The 22,623-nt window shown below is 41.3% G+C and overlaps 1 protein-coding gene and 1 long non-coding RNA gene across 9 annotated transcripts in view; one reads left to right on the plus strand and one right to left on the minus strand.

The window, feature by feature from the left end:
- Positions 1 to 48: 48 nt before the first annotated feature.
- On the minus strand, positions 49 to 19,383 carry LOC141570715 (uncharacterized). The gene is made up of 2 exons (XR_012495158.2): positions 19,032 to 19,383; positions 49 to 816 (listed from the first exon to the last, which is right to left on the minus strand). It is a non-coding gene; the product is annotated as an uncharacterized LOC141570715 (long non-coding RNA).
- ZBTB35 (zinc finger and BTB domain containing 35) overlaps positions 19,189 to 22,623 on the plus strand; it is a 25,129-nt gene continuing 21,694 nt past the window's right edge. For 2 of the 8 annotated variants that reach the window (XM_019736240.3, XM_074328961.2), the window contains exons 1-3: positions 19,189 to 19,325; positions 20,335 to 20,473; positions 21,510 to 21,611. In XM_019736240.3, coding sequence (XP_019591799.2) covers positions 20,344 to 20,473; positions 21,510 to 21,611 — 232 coding nt within the window. In that variant the 5' untranslated portion in view covers positions 19,189 to 19,325; positions 20,335 to 20,343. The other 6 variants (XM_019736244.3, XM_088796497.1, XM_088796498.1 and 3 more) reach the window with 6 other exon arrangements.

Genomic DNA, 22,623 nt, shown 5'->3' on the forward strand with positions numbered 1-22,623 from the left:
TTCCCTACAGACAAACCAGGAACACACAGGAGAAATAAAGGACTAGCATTGTTTTTTGTCACTTTAATTGAGTAGCGAAAAGAAAATTATCCAAGGACTCTGAAGACAAACTGCTTCCATCGTTTCCCAGCAAACGTAGAGGTGCTACAGTAACATCTTTTGCTCACGGAAGATGATGTGATGAAAGGTCTGACCATGGTGGCCAGGGTCGTCCGGGCCACAGTGCTTGGGATCCACTGCCTTGGGACGTGCGGTAGTGGCTGCCAGGGCCAGGAGCAGGGCGATGCTCCAAAGGGTCCCCACCGGCAGGGGCTCGGACTCCACTTCGGCACTCCTGACGGAGACCACCCGGCCGAGGGAGGCTACGGGGCGGCATTGGCCTGGCTCCTCTGCAGCAGCTGCCTCTCCCGGGACCTCTCTGGCTCTTTGTGGGTCACGGACTTTGGGTCGGGGCCGCCGGCTCTGCGTTCCCGCGGCGAGATGCTCTGGCCTTCAGGAAGTCATCCATTACTGAGAACAGTCCCAGCGCAGAAGCCAGCGGGGGTGGAAAGCATTTCCCAGTTGAAGTCTTGGCGGTCCCAAGAGAGCTCACACAGGTCTGGATAGAAAGGGAGCAGCCAGGGCGGCAGAGTCCGCAGAGCTCAGGGCTGGCAGCGTCGGGGGCCCTGGCGTCTGGTTTTTGGAATCCTGGGTCCCTCTGTTTACAGCGCGGAAAGGGCTGAGCCAATGCGTCAGTCTCACACCAGAAGACAGTATCTGGGATTCAGAATGCCCCAGCCCGGTGGGTTTTTATGCTCCTCTTGTCTTTTGGCGGTCCTAACCAAACAGGAGAAAGTTAAAGTTAGGTGGTGACATTAATCCTGAGATAACTGCATCATAAGACCTGATTATATTAATGTAAAGCCAATCATCTTGGATGAAATTATCCAGGGTCAAACTCTCTTCATGATAGATTCAATTAGGGTTGAAAATCATACTGCTGGCATTGGAACAGAGACTGAAACCCAGGTCTCCAAGCAGAAGATGCTTTGGAATGGGGAAATTGGGGGAATTCCAAAGGATGAATTGTGTTTTGAAGGAGGGGAAAGACGTGGGGACCCAATTCTTAAATTGGACTTTCACTTTCCCCGTTGTCTTCTCCTGGTGAATGCTTTAATTCAAAGGACTTCGCCCCAGTGTTTGCTTGTTTTTTGTTTTTTGTTTTTTTTCTTTTTACCAGTGTCACTGCAAGAAGCTCCCAAAACAGATTACTTCCCTGAAGGAGAAATACCACCAGTTACTAGAGGAGTGCCTCGCAGCAGGTTAGCTCACTCTCCAGGACTCCTTTTGTCATTTCTGAAATGACAACTCTCATTACAAAGGAGCTTTCAGGAATGTATTCAATAATAAAAGTGAATATTTAGGATTACTTGGCAGAAATTACTCAATCATTCTTATGAGCACAATTATTATCAATATTATCATGGATGGAATTATAATCTTAATGAGAACAAATGTTAAATACTGCCTTTGGGGAAAGTTTTCTTTCTCTAAATGGATTATTTTTTCCTTAGCACATCATATCCATGGTATATTGCATTGTAATACATCCTTCTTCATCTGTGTCAAACAGCCTGTTGACAAGCACCTTACAGATTTGAATTACCATGTTTCCCCCAAAATAAGACCTAGCCGGACAGTCAGCTCCAATGCATCTTTTGGAGCAAAAATTAATATAAGACACAGTATTATATTATATTATTATTATATTATACTGGCTCTTACATTATAGTAAAATAAGGCCTGGTCTTAGATTAATTTTTGCTCCAAAAGACGCATTGGAGCTGATTGTCCAGCTAGTCTTATTTTCGGGGATACACAGTAGATAGTTATCTTACTGTAATAAAGTCTAGTCATCCCCAACACTTAGGAAGCACATTTTTTCATTCTTTCATGTTCCAGGTGCTGTGTTGGGAGCCACACATACAAAGATGAAGAACTGACTACAGCTTTCAGACCTTACATTCTAGTGAGAGACCAAAAAAACAGTCAAGAGACCATTCAGAATACAGCCAGCTCCACAAAGATTGCTGCAGCTGATCTGATGACTGATGACCAGAAAGAAACATTCTAAACCTGACACCTCCCTTTAAAGTCAGATTTTTTTTGTTTGTTTAACTGCAGGGGGAATAAAAGACTATGGTATTAATCATAAGTAAGACATAACAAAACAGAAAAAAATCCAACAACAGAATAGATAGTAAAGATGGCAGATGACTGAAAGCTAAAGCTAGAGAAAGATTTAGGGAAGCTATTTGGGACATTCCCAGCTGAATTGAAGATTGGGACAAAGATATTCAGAATAAAAGAGCTCTGCCTGGGTGGTTAGAAGGGTGAGGCCAACACAGAATTACTTGTTAGAAGCCAGTCACAGGTGAGATCCAAGGGAGTGGGAGAGGCACAGCTTGTGCTGTGGGTGCACCACAAAGAAGACATTACAGTGAGAACCACTAATGGATCCATCTGCAGATTTTCAGCATCCATCACCAACAAGGTGCAAATGGCAAAATATACGATAATAAGAGCAGGGCAGAAACAAGAAGGTACCAGGGCTCCCACACTTGGGCATAAATGTTGGCCAATCCAAAATCCCTTTGGAGTTTCAAGTTCAGAGAGAATCCTGATGCATAGTAACCCCAGCACATTCGTGTTTTATATTTACTGGCTCTGACATTGGGAGCTCAACAGATTTTTAAACATATTTGTGTGTGTGTGTATATATATTATTTATTTTATACACACACACATAAACCTGTTTTGTATCATCAGTCATCAGCCATCAGTCGGTAACTGAGCAAGGTGGTTGAAAAACAGCCTTTAATGAGTCATCTTTGCTTTAGAGTCCACCCCTTGGCGTGGCAGAAATGGTCAGATCTGCATAGCAGTGTAACAGCATTCCTTGCCTGATGCTCCTTTCTCTTCTTTCCTTTCATGGGTATTACTCTTTAACTGACATTCGCATGCCTAATTCCACCCCTGCATCTTCTAGAACCAGATGAGTGACAGTGTTTAAATTAATTGTACCTATTATCCTATTTGATAGTCAAATTTTGTTATCATTGGTCTATGATATCACTTCAAACTCACTTTTTTTTCTCTTTTTTTGGCATGATGCTAATAGTTTTTCTATAGTTTCCTTGTTTTCTGGTACAATAAACTGTCCCAGGTGCAGTTTTTACTTTTCTTGCCCCAGACCTGCAACTAGTCTTTTTTCCCAAGGACACTTGGTTCCTTTTATTGGGAAATGTATGTAGAAATCACGGTTTTTTCACTGATGTGCTCAAAACTATTTTGTTAATAATCGCTTCTGGTCCTTTTAAGTAGACAGAGCTAAGATACACATTTTTAAGGGAAAAAACCCCAAATTGTAAATTTACAATGACCTTCAGGTTTAGATGTTACAGATAGTTTTGAAGAATTCTTCTGGAATAATTCAGAAGATAGACAACAAAGAAATTGTTTGAGAAGCTTCCAGGTAAGAGCCATGCTTCAGTATAAGCTTCCATTTAAGAACTATGGAGAACTAAAATTAAACAATGGTACAACAGTTGCTAGAAGTAGTGTGTAATTGTTATATATCTTGGAAATAATAACATAATACATTATCAAAAATGTGATTAGGAAGATAGTACATAGAAAGAAGTATTTCTACACCTTGAAATTATAATACATGGGAAAAATGGATAGATAACAACTGGGAGAAGGTAATTTCAAAGTCTAAAATTCACAAGTAATTAATATCTATATATACAGAACATTTAGCCTCTGCAAATCAAAATGATAACACAGGAAACCCAAAGGAAAACATTCAAGAGATATGAAATGGCAATTCACAGAATAATACAATACAGGCATCCCCTGCTTTTTCAGAGTTTGCTGTACGCCATTTCACTTTTATGAAAAATCTATATTAGTACTTAATTTTGCTAACCGAAAGAAATCTGAAAAGGATTTTCGCTTTCACGAAAAAAGGCAAAAGGTGAAAATGGCACTTAGTGTTTGTTTTGCAGGCTGTTATAGGGGCAGTGAGCACTCAGAGCTGCAGAGTGGCCCCACCAAGCTCCTTTCCCAGGAATTAAACTCAGCATCTCAACATGAAGCCAGCACAGCTTTGAACTGTCTGTGAGCATCTGTGCTTTATCTCGATTTATTTTGTGCATCTGTTAGCAAGATGTGTCCTCAGGTATCAGAACAGCCTAGAGCACTGGTAATGGAGTTACACTTAGCCTAAAAATGGATATAATTAAGCGTTTTGATCCTGGCGAATGAAATAAAGACACTGTGCATGGTCTGAACTTGCCTGTGTCTGCCATTTATACTAGTTACATGCAGAGAGAAAGAATCTAGAAAACTGCTGAAGTTACTTTGGTTCTGCTAGTAGCAAATGGTCTCCTTCAGTCAGCATCCAGTAACGGAGAACATGAAAAGTCTATTGCTTGAGTGGATTGATGGGGACACAATGTGTACTGTTTCCTTATCTTATACTTAAGGAGAAGTGAGTCTTTTTAAATAAGTGAAACTACACTGTACATACACCATTTCTACTTTATACAGGTGTATGTATCATATTGACAAGAAAATATTCTGAGATGCCATAAATTATATTACAGCAGGCCAGAGGATAGAGGGAAGAGACAGGAGAGGTTAATCAATTAACTGCAGGGTAAACCCAACAAAAGACGCTTACATTCCTGAATGTATGTAGAAAAAGAATTAACTTCTATGTGGCTATTTCTGTGATTATCTAAAGAAGATAGCCAGGTGCAACCCACCATCAGGTGCCTCCTTGTTTACTCATGGACTTTCCAGACTGTTGCCCGCCACTAATCCAAATGACCAAATGCTTTCCCTGATGGACTATGTACCTATTCCAGAACTAGCCCCACTTCACCTTCAGCCACCCCCTTTATCTATAGCCAATGTAAATTCTTTCAAAACAACTTACATCTTTCTTCCCCAAACTGTTTCCGTCAAAGATCCTGTCAATTCTAGGACAGCGGACGTGTTAGATTTTCCACCTAGCCCTGCAGCCAGTGGTTGAGACCTGGTCATTTTCTGGCTAGCATTTGGTTCAGTAAACCCTTTCTTTCTGAAAGGCTTTCAGTGGTGAAAGTTATTTTTTAACAATAACATTCTGCTTTTACTAGATGTGAGTGTTATTTTAGAATGTTTTATGTGTTATTTGGTATGATTTGGTAGGTTATTCTGGGTCTGGGAATGCTCAAAATTTTTTCCATGTAAATGTATGGTAACTGCTTTTTTACACCATTTCAGTTTATGAAAAGTTTCATAGGCACACTATACTTTCAGATAGCGGGGGAAATCTGTTCTACAAATTGGATAAAGAGTGTATGAAGAGAGGCTCAAAATCATTATAAATAAGTAAATGTTAAAACTATGAAACTATTAAAAAGGCAAAAATTAGATGGATAATTCAAAAAGTTGGTGAGGATTTGAGAACAGACCTCTCATCAGGACCGGCATCAGTGTTAATTCTGAAAAGCAATATGGAAATATGTGGGGAAGCTTTGTCCCTATAAACCACACTCATGGACTATATCACAGAAAACATCCTATTCAGGTCCATAGGGTATATATGTGAGGACATTCATCTCAGCACTGTTTGTCATACAGGGGAGTTGGAAGCAACCATGATATTTATCACTAGGAAAATGTTTATATAACATATGGTATATTCTTATTATAAAATATATTGCAGCAGTTAGATGAAACAAACACACCATATGTATAGAAATGATCTAAAAATCATAATGATGAATAATGAAAACAGAGGTATATGTACCTGAGTATCATTTAAATACATCAAAAACACAGTCACACACCAGAATCCTACATATTTATATGGATGGATACATAATTTTTAAAATATTGAAAAATTAGAGTGGGGCAGGAATAGAAGTCATGATTGGACATGAGAGAATAGAATAGAATGAAATAAAATAAATACAATAACATGTTTTTACAAAGATAAATAATGTTAATTTTCCAAGAACTCTGCATCTGTAGTAAAACAGTAACAAAAAGGTGGTTTTCAAAACTATCATCCTATAATTACTTCTAATGTGTTTATTCTTGATATAAGTCCTTAAATCTTTTATTCATATACACATTAAATGTTTTCATTTAAATCTTTTATTCATATACTCATTAAATATTCTATTCCCTGAAGTTTATTATTGAATAAAGAGCGAAGTAGGGAGCCACCTTTGTTTATCCCTAGCAGTAGCTAGTTGAATGTTCCACAATATTTACTGAACAATTAATATTTTCCCATTAATTTGAAAAGCTATCTCTATCATATGCTAAATTCCAATATGCACTTGAAATTATTTCAACAAATGTCACATTAAAATTAAGCTAGAGGGCCTGCCCGGTGGCTCAGGTAGTTAGAGCTCCATGCTCCTAACTCCGAAGGCTGCTGGTTCGATTTCTTGAGTCCCGCAAGGGATGATGGGTTGCACCCCCTGCAACTAGCAATGGCAACTGGACCTGGAGCTGAGCTGCGCCCTCCACAACTAAGATTGAAAGGACAACAACTTGACTTGGAAAAAAGTCCTGGAAGTACACACTGTTCCCCAATAAAGTCCTGTACCCCTTCCCCAATAAAAAAATCTTAAAAAAAAAAATTAAGTTAGAAATCATTAACAAAAAATTACTGTAGTATGCCAAATATTTGGAAATAGAACAGCAATATACATCTAAATATCCATGAGTCAAAGAAAAAAATCACAGTGGAAATTACCAAATATTTTAACTGATTTTTAATGACTATTTAGCATCAACTTTGAGGGATACATCTAAAATCATTACTAGAGATAAATTTTTATCTTTAAATTACTGAATTAGAAAAACCAACACCTGTAATACCAATTAATTAAGCATCTATTTCAAGAGATTATAAAAGTAATGTAAATTAACTCCAAAGAAATTAGAAGAAAGTAAATAATTATAAGAATAAACATTAATGATATAGAAATTAAACAAACATCAGAAATTATCAACAAGGCCAAAATAGATAACCCCTGATAAGGCTGGTAAGAAATAGAAATGATGAGGAACAAATTAGTAATATCCTAAGGCCAGGAATGAAAAAGAGATCATCACTACAGATTCTATACACAGTAAAGGGATAATCATATGACGGTATAAATAACTTTATGTCAACAAATTTGAAAATTATGTCAATACATTTGAAAATTTAGATAAAAAAGACATATTCCTAGAAAAACATGATTTACCAAACAGCTACTGGTCTATATTCCAGCATGTACTAAAAATCCTTCAGAAATTTAGGACACGCCACTTTGATACAGTTTTTAGGGTTCCAGTGGCCTGGAGCATGCCAACTAAAGGAAAAATGATTGTATCTTGAACCCCTTACCACAATAGGCACAGCACTTGTGGCCTCTTTCAATGTTTAAGACAGACTTTTGACAATAGTACTCCAACCCATTTAGTCAGTGACTCATTAAGTCTCTAAATGTTGAATGGGGCCCAGAGGAAGACGGCTCTTGTCCAAAGCAGGACAAACTGCAGAAGAAGCTAACATACCACTTATATGACATGATCCAATATATGGCATGGGCCCCAACTGACCATGCAACTGGAAATGCCTATCAAAATTAGGTTGATCAGATTCAGTAAGTCATAAAGTTGAGCAGGCACTGCAGCATCCATTATATGGTGCATTCAGAATTGAGCCAGTAATATCCAGGAATCATAAGTAAACTGAATAGGTGATCCAGAGCCCAGTGTCAATTTCCTGCGTTGTAGGAATTCAGCTCACACCTATGGGCTGTTAGCTGTGAACAGTTGATGGAGGAGAAATGCTTTTGGACCTGTTCACAGATGAGTTGGTTCAATAATTGACTTTTTTACCAAATTACAGGTTAAATCAGGGTATTATTAAAGGACATTGGTAAGGAGAAATCTGCTAAGTGGGCAGAGCTGATAGAAGTATACTTGGTCCTGAACCTTTTATGGAAGGGGAAGTGACCTGAGGTTTAAAAAAGTGGGAGTAGTTTGGCTAGTTGACCAACATGCTGAAAAGAGTAATATGGGAAACTGCTTTTGCCACATTCTGTAAGTTTGGGTATGTTACATTTCCATTTTTCTTTGTTTTGAGATACATTTCTTTCCCCTTTATTTCTTCTTTGACCCATTGCTGTCCTGAGTTCCTTGAATTATCTTTCTATGTCTTCTTGGAGTTCACTGAGCTTAAAATAGCTATTTTGAATTCTTTATCAAGAAAATCACAGATCTTCATGTCTTCTGTGTTGGTGACTGGAAGATTACTGTGATCCAATGGCAGTGTCATGCTTCCTTGATTTTTCACGTTCCTTGAAGTTTTACATTTTGGTCTTTGCATTTGAAACAGCAGTCACCTCACAAGTCTTTACTAACTGACTTCAGGAGAGAAATGCCTCTGTCAGCTCTGCTGGTCTGAGTCTGTCTCAGACTTTCTCTGGGTACACCTGCTTCATGCTTCTTGCTCCCTCTTGTGGCAGAATTTTAAAGCTTGTATGCTGTCTTTGGATACGGCAACGAATCGGGGCTAGCACTGACAGCTTCTCTTTCGTTTTCCCAAAGGTGGCGCTAAAGCTCAAGTTTGTGGTTTTTCTCTGGCTTGTAGATTCCAGCCAGCTTTTTTTGCCCATGCTCACTAGTTCTCTGCCAAAGCCAGAGGAGTGACTTTTTGTCAGCCTCGGCACAGCTAGGGAAGGGGTGCTCACTCACACAGTCTCACTGCCCCCGCCAATCCCCCAAGAGAAATCACAGGCTGGGAAGATCTCTCTTGACCATAAGCTGTCCTGCCGTGGGGGATGCAGATAATGACGAGCTGTTTTCTTCCTCTGTCCAAGGCATCCAAGTGATTTTTTTTTCCTTCTCTCCAACAGTGTGCTGGAGCTTCTCTGGAAATCTGGACTTCCACAAAGGCTCTTTCATCCTTTGCTGATTGTTTAAGACACTGTTTTACAGGGGCTCCCAGACCACAACCAAGAAAGAGGAGCTTCTGCGGGTTCATAGGCCACTGCAGGCTCCACAGCAGGTCCATATGCCTATTACTTGACACACAGGTGGGTGAGACTCCTCCCAGGTCCATGGATGCTGGATCCCATAGGCCCCACAAAAGCACGTTTGTCTGTGTGTAGATACCAAATTAATATTGTTGGGGGGCTGACAAAAAACAAAAACAAAAAACGAGGGACATCTTATTCCACCATGATGCTCACTTCACTACTCTGAAAACTCATTTGGAAGTTTTACATTCATTTTGCTTTTTAAAAAACAGTATATAAAAATATTATTTATGGGGCGGCCGGTTGGCTCAGTTGGTTAGAGCGCAGTGCTCATAACACCTAGGTAACCGGTTCAATTCCCACATGAGCTGCGCCCTCCACATCTAGATTGAAAAAAACAAACAATGACTTGACTTGAAGCTGATGGGTCCTGGAAAAACACACTGTCCCCCAATTTAAAAAATTGAAAAATGTGAAAATAAATGAAACTAGGAGTTTAAAAATGGAATATATTATTTATTTTGTTTTCCGAGTTTTAGTCCCCTCTTAAGTTTGTCACCTCAGGAAAGTGATTCCTTCACCTCACCCTAGTTCCAGTGCTATTTGGAAGTCATCTTAGAGGCTGGAATAATTTAAAAACTCAATCAAAAATAAGCCAAGAAAGGAGAGAGAAGTAACACAGAACAGTAAAACAAATAAAAAACAAGTGTTGACATAATAGATTTAACCCAAAATATATTAGAATGACATTAAAAATGATAGACTGGGGTACTCTAATATTAACAGGTCAAAGAAAAGAGAAAGATCCACAGAGACACCAAAGGTGGTCCGGTGAGTTCCATGATTGCAATAAAAATAAAAAATGAAACCAGCAGTGCTTGGATCTTAAAGGACCCTTTGACAATAACATTCTGGAGTTCCTCCAACTTCCAGGAAAATAGTAACTATTTCTGCCTCTTGATGTTATTACATTTCATATTGTTATGCCAAGATGGGACCAGAGCTAAACTTGAACACTCAAGATTTATCAGCCACTTGGAACAACAATGCTGAAAAGGAAACTTCTGGGCTTGCTTAGTCTGCAATCTTCTGTGACTTTTGCTACCTGGCCACATCCTGCCTTCTTCCTCAGCTTCACAAGAATGATTGAGCAACCCCCTAATTTGGAGTTTCCAAGCCAGCATTATAGTTTGACTGTTATATGAGCAAAGGTCACCATTCACAAACTGGGAAGCAACTAAGTAACTGCCCTCAAGTACATACTACTATCTTGAGTCCAGCATGTTGTCTAAGAAAGAAAAGGAGGAAATAATAGCCCTAATAATTTTGTCAGTTTCTTATTTGTGACATATGTAAAATATTGTTTGCCTCTCCAAAAAAATCTAGACTTATCATAATCCTTTCTTCAGCTTGCTGTATCTGGGTTCATTGGGAACATCCTGAATTTTCAGTTCCTTTAGGTAGTCACAAAGACGCCCTCAACTTTAATTTATAATTAGCTTTTAAAAAATTTTAGCAGGTAGAGAGGGAAGATCCAAGATGGCAGAGTAGATAAACACTGTGCCTGCTCCCTTCCATGAACACATTTAAATTACAACTAAACAATCAACCTGGAGAACCATCTGAAGTCTGGCTGAACAGAAGTTTTATAACTAAGGATATAAAGAAGAAGCCATGTTGAGACTGGCAGGAGGGGGGAAAATAAGGAAATGGACTGGTCCCACACCCACGTGTGGCAGTTGAGAACCAGGAGGGATAACTTGGCCATGGAGGTTCCCCACAGAGGAGCAAGAGACCTAACCCCACACTGGCCTCCCCAGCCCAAAGTACTGGTGCCAGGAAGAGGAGCCCTGACAACGTCTGGCTGTGAAAAACAGTGTGGATTCCAACCATCTGGGTGGGACCGAAGGCTGCAGGAAACCGGCACGTCCTCTTAAACAACCTGCACTCAGACTCTTTCACAGGCACTCACCTCAGGCCCTCACGGAGGAACAGTAACTCTGGGGAGTGTAGGAGACATATACAGGGCATACTCCTCTCATGCAGCCAGCAGGCGGGCACCACCTTTCCAGTGTTGATACCTCCCCCACAGGTCAAATCTGAATCTGATTAATCTGGTGAGTTCCACTGCTCCAATCTGCTAACTCACTGAGACTCTGCTCCATCCAACTCACTCAACACCAGTGGCACTTTCTCTGAGAGCAGACAGCCCCATCCACACGGCACTCTTTCTTGAAAAACTATCAGACATAGGAGGGCAGCAGCTGGCCTCGGTGTGCTCTGAGAATTTTGCTGGGTAGCTCCAGGCTCAGCACTGGCACCAAACCAGAATCTACATTAACCTGTGGACCAAACTCTTCCCTCACTAGTAACTCCCTGAGACCCTGCCTCACCCAACTAGTGTACTGCACGAGGCTTTATCAGGAGCTAAACCTTAAGGAAGCTGGCATGTGGCAGCAGGCCTCATGGTGTCCTGGCTTTTTTCGGAGATACCCCAGGCCCAGTACTGGTGGCAGCAGTTCTCAATTTGCAGCGTGGCTTCTCCCACGTGCCTCCAACTTGAGCACAGGCAGCGAACAACTGCGGAGCTCTTTGTGGGTCTATATTGCAGCTACTACCAGGTAGTCCCCGGCTGGTCATAGACAGTGGATGACCTGGGTCTGCACTGGAGCCTCTCCCAAAAAGCCCCAGCATCAACACAACACACTTGGAGGTTGGCTTCAGACCACAGCAAAGCACTACCCAATTAACCCCACATATGGCATGCCCAAAGGGCGGTCTCAACAGGCACCAGAACCCACTGGGGCAAATCCTACTCAGTCGGGTAAGCCCCAAGCACAGCAGCCTATGAGCTGTGGATGTGACCAAACCCCACAGCCAATCAGCCTGAGGGTCAATCCCACCCACTGACATGACAATAGCAATCAAAGGTCCACTATAACAGGGGGCACATAACCCACACAGGGGACACTCCTAGAGCACCTGGAGCAGGTGACCAGGGAGACTGTGCCAGGGCCACACTGGGCAGCTACTACATAAGGACACCCAGCCAAGACTGGGACACATAGCAGATCCATCCAATACATAGAAGCAAACACAGAGAAGCAGCCAAAATGAGGAAACAAAGAAATATGCCCCAAATGAAATAACAACAGAAAACTCCAGAAACAGAACTAAACAAAATAGAGACAAGCAACCTACCAGATACAGAGTTCAAAACAATGGTTATAAGGATGCTCAAAGAACTTAGTGAGAACTTCAACAAAGAGATAGCAAGCATAAAAAAAGACATAGAAACCATAAAAAAGAACCAGTCTTTACTCTTTGGTCACCAGCGGGGATGGGGATAGTAGATGAGGGTAAATGGGATCAAATATATGGTGATGGAAGGAGATCTGACTCTGGGTGGTGAACATACAATGTGATATATAGATGATGCATTACAAAATAGTACACCTGAAACCTATGTAACTTTACTAACTATTGTCATCCCAATAAACTTTAATTAAAAAAAAAAAAAAGAACCAGTCAGAAGTGAGGAATAAAATAACTGAAATGGGGTAGCTGGTGGGCTCAGTTGGTTAGAGCGCAGCGCTCATAACACCAATGTCGCTGGTTCGATTCCCACATGGGCCAGTGAACTGTGCCCTCCACAACTAGACTGAAAACAACGACTTGACTTGGCACTGATAGGTCCTAGAAAAACACACTGTTTCCCAATATTCCCCAATAAAAATTTTAAAAAAGTAACTGAAATGAAGAATGCACTAGAAGGAATCACCAGTAGACTAGATGAAGCAGAGGATCAAATCAGTAATTTGGAAGACAAGGTAGCAGAAAACACCCAATTGGAACAGTAAAAATAAAAAAGAATAAAAAAAAATTAGGATAGTTTAAGAGACCTCTGGGACAACATCAAGTGTCACAACATTTACATCATAGTGGTACCAGAAGAAGAGAGAAAGCAAGGGATTGAGAACCTATTTGAAGAAATAATGACTGAAAACTTTCCTCACCTGGTGAAGAAAATAGATATACAAGTCCAGGAAGCGCAGAGAGTCCCAAACAAGGAGAACCCAACAAGCCCATGCCAAAACACATTAGAATTAGAATGGCAAAGGTTAAAGACAAAGAGAGAATCCTAAAAGCAGCAAGAGAAAGGCAACTAGTAACTTATAAGGGAGCACCCATAAGATTGTCAGCTGATTTCTCACCAGAAATTTTGCAGGCCAGAAGGGATTGGCACAAAATATTCAATGTGATAAAAAGCAAGGAACTACAACCAAGATTACCCAGAAAAGCTATCATTTAGAATCAAAGAACAGATAAAGAGCTTCCCAGACAAGAAAAACCTAAAGGAGCTCATGACCACCAAACCAGTATTACAAAAAATGTTAGAGAGCCTTCTTTAAGACAGGAAAAACAAACAAACAAAAAAAGATCAAAATTATAAATAATAAAATAGCAATAGCCATGTATCTATCAACAATTACTTTCAATGTAAATGGATTAAATGCTTCACTCAAAAGACATAGGAGGGCTGAATGGATAAGAAAGCAAGACCCTTACATATGCTGCCTACAAGAGACTCACTTCAGATTGAAAGACACACACAGACATAAAGTTAGGGGATGGAAAAAGATATTTTGTAAAAATGGAAACAAACAAAAAATAAAAATAGCAATACTTATACCAGACAAAATAAACTTTAAAACAAAGGCTATAACAAGAGACAAAGAAGGACCCAGTAATGCAACTTCAGGGTATTTATCTGAAGACACCCAACTGCTACTTCAAGGGGACATGTGCATCCATTTGGTCATTGCAGAATTGTTTACAATGGCCAAGATGTGGAGGTAGCCTGGGTGTCTGTCAATGGAGGAATGGATAAGAGTAGGTGGTACATATATACAGTGGAATATTGCTCAGCCATGGGAGGGAATGGGTTCTTGCCATCTGTGGTGGCGTGGATGAACTTGGAAGGTATTGTGCTGAGTATAGTGTAAGACAGAGAAAGACAGATGCAATGTGATTTCACTTATATGTGGAATCTAAAGAACAAAATCAACAAACAAAACAGAAACAAACTCATAGATACAGAGAATATATTGATGGTTGCCAGATGGGAGGAGGGTTGGGGGAATGAATGAAAAAGGGCAAGGGATTAAGAAGTACAAATTGGTTGTTATACAGTAGTTATGGGGATGTAGGATACAGCATAAGGAATATAGTCAACAATATTGTAATAACTATGTATGATGTCAGATGGGAACTAGATTTATGAGGGTGATTGATATATGGGAAGAAGCAAGGTGAAAAAGGTGACGGGATTAAGAATTACAAACTGGTAGTTACACAGTAGTCATGGGGATGTAAAGTAAAGCACAGGGATAATATGGTAATATGCGTAACTATATATAGTTCCAGGTGAGTACTAGACTAGTCAGGGAGAATCATTTATTTCATTATATAAATGGCTAACTGCTATGCTGTACACCTGAAACTAATGTAATATTGAATGTCAACTGTAATTGAAAAATTTAAAAAGTGAGGGGAAGGTGAAGGGGAATAAGAGGTCCAAATTTCCAGGTGTAAAACAAGTAAGTCGTGGGGATGTAATATACAGCATAGAGAATATAGTCAATACTATTGTGATAGCATAGTACGGTGTCAGATGGTTGCTGGACTTATCATGGCGATCACTTCTTTAGGTCTATAAATGTTGACTAACTATGGTGTACTCCTGAAACTAATATGATATTGTATGTTAGCTATATTTTACTGAAAATCATTTTAAAAAACGTGGTATTTGGGCAAGATTCACAATCTAGATGGATATCAAAACTAAAACATTAATAAAGTAGTCATATAAGCAAACAAATTTTAGCAGGTAGCAATACAAACCTCATACTAGAGCATAACAATGAAAACCATTTACTGAAAGTTTACTATATACCAGATACTAACCCAAAATGCTTCCCATGTGTTATATCATTTGCTTCCCACAACTATTTTAAAGGTGAGCAAATGTTAGTTTAATGAAGTTAAACAACTTGCCCCAAATCACCCAGCTGTTCAGTTGAATAAAGACTTCAACCCAAGCTATCTTTCAAACCAAACACTTAACCACCCTCCTCTTTCTCAATGTTGCCTTGAAACATATAAAGGGACGTCATGAAGGTAGCCAGAACTATTTGTCATTCTCCTCCTTAAGTATAAAGAATCCATTTTAACTCCAGAGAATATCTATAAACCTGATAATTATTAACTGACACAAAATCTGCACCACAGAGAACTGTGTTTTAACACTAACTTTATTCTATGTCTCCTGTCCTGTAGGTACCTGATTACTGAATGCTTCCTGAGGAAATAACAATGTCCGGCAGACTGCTACCAAAAATTCCTGATCACCAACTTCTACTGAATCCTGTTGATGCTACTGTAACATTACTATGTCCAAGATCCATTTCAAATCTTCTCCATTTTGTTCAGCTTCTGAGATTGCTCCCTCCTAATATGTGTAATTGACTGTGGCCTACACCTGGTGACTTGCTTCTCACAAATAGGATACAGCAAAAGTGACGAAATGTCACTTCTGAGATTAGATTACAAAAAAGATTTCGGTGTCTGTCTTGCTCACTCTCTCTTGCATCCTTTGAAGGAATTTAGCTGTCAGTCCCTATAGTGAGTCCCACATAGAGGAAAAGCTTGCAAAGAAGACTAGCATCCTCAGTCGAACAGCCCAGGAGAAACTGAATTCTGTCAACAATCACGTAAGTGACCTTGGAAGCAGATCTTCCCCCAACTGAGCCTTGGAATGACAGCAACACCAGCTGATATCTTGATAGGAAACTTGAGAGACCCTGAAAACCCAGTTAAGTGATGTCTCGATTTCTGACCCACAGAAACTGAAATCATAATATTGCTTTAAGCCACTACATTTTGGGGTAGTTTGTTACACAGTCTTAAATAACTAATCTTTCAATATCAAACTTCTCCTCCCCAACACACACACACACACACACACACACACACACACACACACACTCTCTCTCTCTCTCTCTCTCTCTCTTTCTTTCTTTCTCTCTCTCTCTCTCTCCTAACCTTGATTTTAGTAGATGATCTGGCCACCTATTTCATGCAAAAAATAGAGGTTTTCCAGTTATGAATTTTCTCAACTTCTTGAAAACAAATCTAACTTCTAAGAGCATCTAATCCATTATTCCTTTCAGTAATAACATATGTCCTTCGTCCTATCTAAGACTGATTCATTCACCTATCCTCTCAATTTCATCTTCTCTAGTCTCTTCCTCTCTTGTACAATTAGCCCCTTTTTCTCCTGTATTTTTTATCATCATCCTCTGCTGCTGGATCCTTCCCTATCAGCATTTAAATTGTTTAAGTCCCTCCCATCCCAAAACACAAAAAACAAAACTGGCTTGACCCATCATCCTCCACAGGTACTCTTTTCTCTCCTTCATTTTACTGAGAGTTTTATCATTCTGTATCCAACCTACTCGGATACAGAATTTTCACCCCACCCTCTGCAGAACTTAACTAAAACTGTTCTACCAAAAACAACCATGATGCTACATCGAATGGGTCATTCCTGATCTTCACTTGACCACTTGGCAGCATTTGGCATTGCTGACCATACTCTCTCTTTTGCACCATTGAACTCCTCGATGTCATACTGCTCTGGTTTTCCTCCGTTCTCCAGCTGCCATGTTGGCCTTTCAGGTTCTTCCTTTCCTAGTCAACCGATGTACATACATTGATACTTCTCAGGGATCAAGTCCTACACCCTCTTTCACTCTGACGCTACAGATCAAGAGTTCAAACTCAAATGCTTTAGGAACAAGGCAAGTAAAACGAATGATATATTTTTGGTCTATTACAAATGTTGGGGGCTGTGGTGAACTGGATAGCTCATATCTCACATAGAGAGGGCAGTCTCCATTTGGCTCAATCCAATTGTTGTACAGGAAAGTAGCCCTATATGCTGGTTTCCAAAAAGCTTATCCATGTGCAATTTCAACAACTTAAAAAAACACCGTATGAATAATAATGATGATGATATTATGAAAACACCAATAATCCAATTCAACCCACAAACTGCTAGTCTATCCTCCCTGCAGATTCTCCTTAAACAATCTCACTTATTTCCATGGTTTCAATATCCACTTTATGCTGAAAATCTCTCCACTAGACTCTATTCAGGTCTTTATATAAAGTGCCTTGTTGACATCATCTCCATTTAGTTGTCCCCTTAAAATTATCCCCTGTCCCATCCTCTCTCCCCAACCAGTTCCTCCAGTTGTAGTCCCTATTTTGGTAATGGTACCAATAATCCACTGGTTCATGCCAGAAATCCAGGAGCCATCCTTGACTGTTCTTCTCTCGTCATGAATATATTCAACGTTACATATTTAGTACCTATGACATATTTTCCAGCCAATATTGATTCTATCTCTAGATTCCATCCAGTTCTCTAATCCCATTTGCCCTGTGGGATTAGAGAACTGGATTACAAACAGCAGCTCCCAACCAGTCTCTTGCCTTTTGTACCACTTAATCCATTCTCCATATGGGGCTAGAATTCTCTCTTTAACAAGTACATCTTACTATTCTGCTCAATATTCAAGGCTTCCATTTGTGATTATAAGAAAATCTTACACCTTTAACACTGTTTGCAAGACCCCTGTGAGTGAGCACCTAGCAACATTCTTTCAATTCCCAGAATGCTACAATCTCAGTGCCCCTCAGCTGAGAACACTCAGACTTCATATTGCTTCTTAAACGGTCACTAGCTTTCCTTGACCCCCAGATTACCTTGTTCTTCACATTTTTTAACCTTTAGCAGGCAGCCCGCAAGCAAGTAACTGTTCTAGATGTCTAGCTACTTTATCAGACTAAAATTTGGAAGGCAGAAACCACATAGGTCTGACAATGAAGTTTGCGAACTTGTTGCAATGATGTTGCTAACCTTTTCTTGTCTCAGAGGGAGTATTCATTATGAATTTGTGCCCACTGGACAAACAGTTAACCAAGTTTACCATTTGGAAGTGCTGAAAAGGCTGCATAAAAAAGTTAGACGTCCTGAAATTTTCGCCAACAATTCATGGCTCTTGCATCAAGACAATGCACCAGCTCACACGGCACTGTCTAGACGTGTGGAAGTTTTTAGCCAGTAAACAAATAACTGTATTGGAACACCCTCCCTACTCACCTGATCTGACTCCCAATGACTTCTTTCTTTACCAGAAGATAAAATATTGAAGACATTTTGATGACATTCAGGACATCAAGGGTAATAAGACAGCTCTGATGGCCATTTCAGATAGAGTCCAAAATTGCTTTGAAGGGTGGGATGAGGTGCTGGCTGGGTGCATAGCTTCCCAAGGAGAGCACTTCAAAGGTGACCACAGTGATATTCAGCAATGAGGTATGGAGCATTTCTTCTAGCATGAATTCTCGAACCTACCATGGTTCCCTGAAAATAAGACCTAGCCAGGCCATCAGCTTTAATGCGTCTTTTGGAATAAATATTAATATAAAACCCAGTATTATATTATATATTATATAAGACCCAATCTTATATTAAAGTAAGACCAGTCTTACATTAATTTTTGCTACAAAACACGCAGTAGAGCTGATGGTCCGGCTAGGTCTTATTTTCGGGGAAACACGGTAATTGTCCCACCTCCTATGCCTTGTTCACTGCTGGATTTACCAGTCCCTTAAACAGTGTTTAGGCCAGCATTAACTTTCAATAAATGTCTCTTGAAATAATGATATCATCCACCGTTGAACACAGCTATTTGAATTCTCACTTAATTCCCACTCTTCTCTTTTTAAAGAATAAATGTCAACTATTTCATTACCCTTAAAAAACTTTTTTTCCCCCAAATGAAGGACCCAGTCACGTGAGGGTATTTATGGGTTACCGACCTCTTTAAGCGCGGTAGGGTAGGGATCGGAGAGCGGTGGTAACAGTATCAAGTGTAAATAACCGGAGCAGGTCCTGGTCCCGAGCCTAGCAAACACGTGCTACCCGCAGAGCACGGAGAGGGCGGGCACCGGGGAGGAAAATCCCAGGCGGCCGAACGTGCTCGCGCCCGTGGACGCCGCAGCCCGCGCCTCGGCCGCCCAGTCGCGGAGCGAGCGCACGTGCGCCGGCCAGTCCCGAGCGGAGGGAGCGCCCTAGCACTCGTCAGGAAATGGAGGGCGAGGCGCTGTTTAGGGGTAGGGAAAGGTGTGCGGCGAGTTACGCCCAGGGAGGGGATTGCGGGGAAGTAAAGGCTTTAAGGGATGGAGAGGAGAGGGAGGATCACGACTAGGTAAGGCGGGCCAACCTAGGACTTGGGAGGAAAGGGGGCGGGGCAGGGCGGGGCCGGAGGAGCCACGGAATAAAAGCACACCGGGACGGCGTTGCGAGTTTAGTCTGAGGTCCCAGAGGGAGCGCTGACATCTGGAACCTGGCTGGGGTGGGTGGAAGGTGGGAGGGCGGTGATTTAAGATCCCGCCCCGGCACAGCCAGGCCCTGAACTGGCCCAACACCCCGCAGCCCGATTTCCTGCTCCCGGCGCGCGCGGCCTCACCCTCGCCTAGCGCCAAATTCCCTCTGTTGCCTCCTCTCCGCCACTAGGGGGAGTGGGGGGGCGTGGCCCGTCCCTTCCGTAATCTGCCCTCGGTAGGCGTCCGCGTCAGCCGAAGCCCGACGCGGTGACGCAGGACGTCGACGTAAGTGACGTGCAGGCCCAGGTCGCTCCTCCTTCCCTAAGTGAGTGCCGGTCCGGTCGGGGCGGGGGAGAAGAGGGAGGACAGGGGAGGGAGAGGCGACCCGGGAGTCGTTGTGGGCCGCGGGCCGGACCGGGTCCCAGGGCGGCGAGAGCCAGGGCCGGGCAGAAGGGCTTGGCTGGCCGTTAGAGGGTCGCCGCGGCTGTTGGGCCCCCTCCGCTGCTGGACTTGCGCGCCCCGGCGCCGGGAGCGTCCGGCGCTGTGCCCACCCGGTTCCAGCTCGCGTCTCCCGACTCCAATTAGGTCAGGCTTGGAGTCCCGCGGCCGCGGCTCCGGCCCCCAACGCGCGGCGGCCACCCGGCTCGCCTTTCTTTCTTTGCTCGCCTTCCTCTCCTCTTGTCTCACCCTCCTCCTTCCTTTTCACGTTGCTGGGGTTTTTGTTGTTTTATGGTTTAAGGGTTTTGTTCCTCAACCCGAGCTCATGGGTGTACGTTATCATGCTCCTCTTTTGTAGAGCAGTCCAATGGCCATGGAGGCCGAAGAGACGATGGAATGCCTTCAGGAGTTCCCTGAACATCACAAAATGATCCTGGACCGATTGAATGAACAGCGAGAACAGGACCGGTTTACTGACATCACCCTGATTGTCGATGGTGGGTAGGGTAGTGGCAGAGGAGCGAATTTGTGGCTTTGGTTTTCATCTCTTCCCTCACCCGCCTTTTTTTACCCACCCCCTCTGGCTCCCTATCAAAAGTCAGAGGAGAGTATGCGCTGAGACCCGAGGGCACTTGTCACTGTCTGCTCACACAGACCATGCTGCAGAAGGCTAGTTGGCGAGCCAGTCGTGCTTTTAACATTATTATGGCATTTTCACTTCTTGTAGCCTTTTGAAGTTTTCCCATTGCACACTGGGAGTGCAGGATTACAGTGTGGGATAGGGAGGATGTCTCTGAATGTTTGGTTAATAGCCTGTTGATAAGCTGCTTTGAGGAGTATCTCACAGGGGTCACTTGAGAAGTGTCGATTTTTTTTCTAGTTTCTCAGATGGTCGTGGAGGGAGAGTGTGAGAGAATCCTTTGCAGCACTGGTACCCTCTTTGGGAACCCCCCCCCCCAAATAAAATGGGGTCTTTATCAGTCTTGGGTGTTGTCATTGTAATGGAGGCAAACCCAGCTTAGGTGTCTTTTCTGTTCAGTGACAATAAACTTCTCAAGGCAAGCTGTTCTTTATAATGGGTCTGCTGTAGATTGAGTTTCTATATATTAGGTATATTAAAATGTTTCCCATAGCAAACACATCCAGCTTTGTGCTTGTTCTGTGGCTTTTTCTTCTCTCTCCAAATGATCTATAACCTTTTGGATTGTGTTTAGTAGTTTCAACTGAATAGAATATGCTTTTCATTCTTGAATTAAGTGGTAGGAGGTTCCTTACCTCCTGGAGTATTGTAAACTGGCCTTTCTAAAACTGACTTAATAAGGTCTTTGAGGTAAAGATCTGGCTCTGTCTAATTGAGATGAAAATTTGTTAAGATAGCTGCCAAGAACATATATACTGACTTAAGTAATGTATATACGTAGTTTTATAATTATATTATGAAGCTCTACTTTATATGTAATTTTCTATTTTGTTTTCTTGTTTTATGTTTGATTTTTGTGAATATGCATGATTTTATTTTCTTTTTTTACCTAGGTCACCATTTTAAGGCCCACAAGGCTGTTTTGGCTGCTTGCAGTAAATTCTTCTACAAATTCTTTCAGGAGTTTACTCAGGAACCTTTGGTGGAGATAGAAGGTAAATGTTTATTTTAAATACAATACTTAGCAAACATAATTAATGAAGAAGTTTTAGGCGGTTAATTTAGCAAGATACCATGGAACACAGGCATCAGTGGTTCCTGTTAGGTGACTGGATAAATTGTTCTTTTGACACCTGAGAATTCTTACTTTCAGTAAAGTGCTTGGTAAAATGATCTGCCAGGAAAAACTCTTAACGTTAGATAGTAGATGTTGGCCTCTTAAAGGAGTCTTCCACTGTTAAAAACTAGTGGTCATTGTCTTTTGAAAACTTGTATTAACAAATAAATTCCCATCTTTGTTCAGTGGGCTTGTTTCAGACTGGTGAGGATGCTGCAGGGTACAGCAGAGGCCTCTACTAGCAGAGGCACAGACGACATGCACAATGTGACGTGGCCCGTCATCATATGGAAAGGGTTAGGAAAGATGAACTGAAAAGTAGTTCTAGTGGCTTTAGAAGGGCTGGGATGGAAGGGGTTATCCACTAGATACTGTCTTACAATAGTAATTTTTATACTTGCCTGACTGTTCTATAATAATAGTCCACCAATTGTGAGGTGTTGTGCTATGTAGTTTATGTGAATTTTCTGAGGTTCACAAGAACCCTTTGAAGTATGTAATAATATTTTCAGTTTACATGTCAGGGAACAGGCTCTAAATGTTTATTTGCCCAAGGTTGTCCAGCTTGCAGGGGATTCACAATACAAAACTCCAGGAAATAAATCAGCTTGCCTATATAAATACAGAATTTTAGCTTCTGTCAAGGTTCTTGAGTTGTGGTTTTGTATCTCTTTCATGGTGATACATACTTTTTGTTATGAATGGATTGCCTAGAAACACTATTCCCTTGGAAAATTTTTCATGCCTACGGGAGTAAAGAAAATGTAAAGAGTTAAGAATGTCCTTTTATTTTGGTATATTCCATTTTATTTAGCATTCTAGCTGCTATGCCCATAGCTAAATTATCTGTTGATTATCTGTGATGGACAGAGCACAGGCATAGTGGAAAT

This window comes from Rhinolophus sinicus, chromosome 3, assembly GCF_057876585.1.
Source record: "Rhinolophus sinicus isolate RSI-liver-muscle chromosome 3, RSI-T2T, whole genome shotgun sequence".
Lineage (NCBI taxonomy): Eukaryota > Metazoa > Chordata > Mammalia > Chiroptera > Rhinolophidae > Rhinolophus > Rhinolophus sinicus.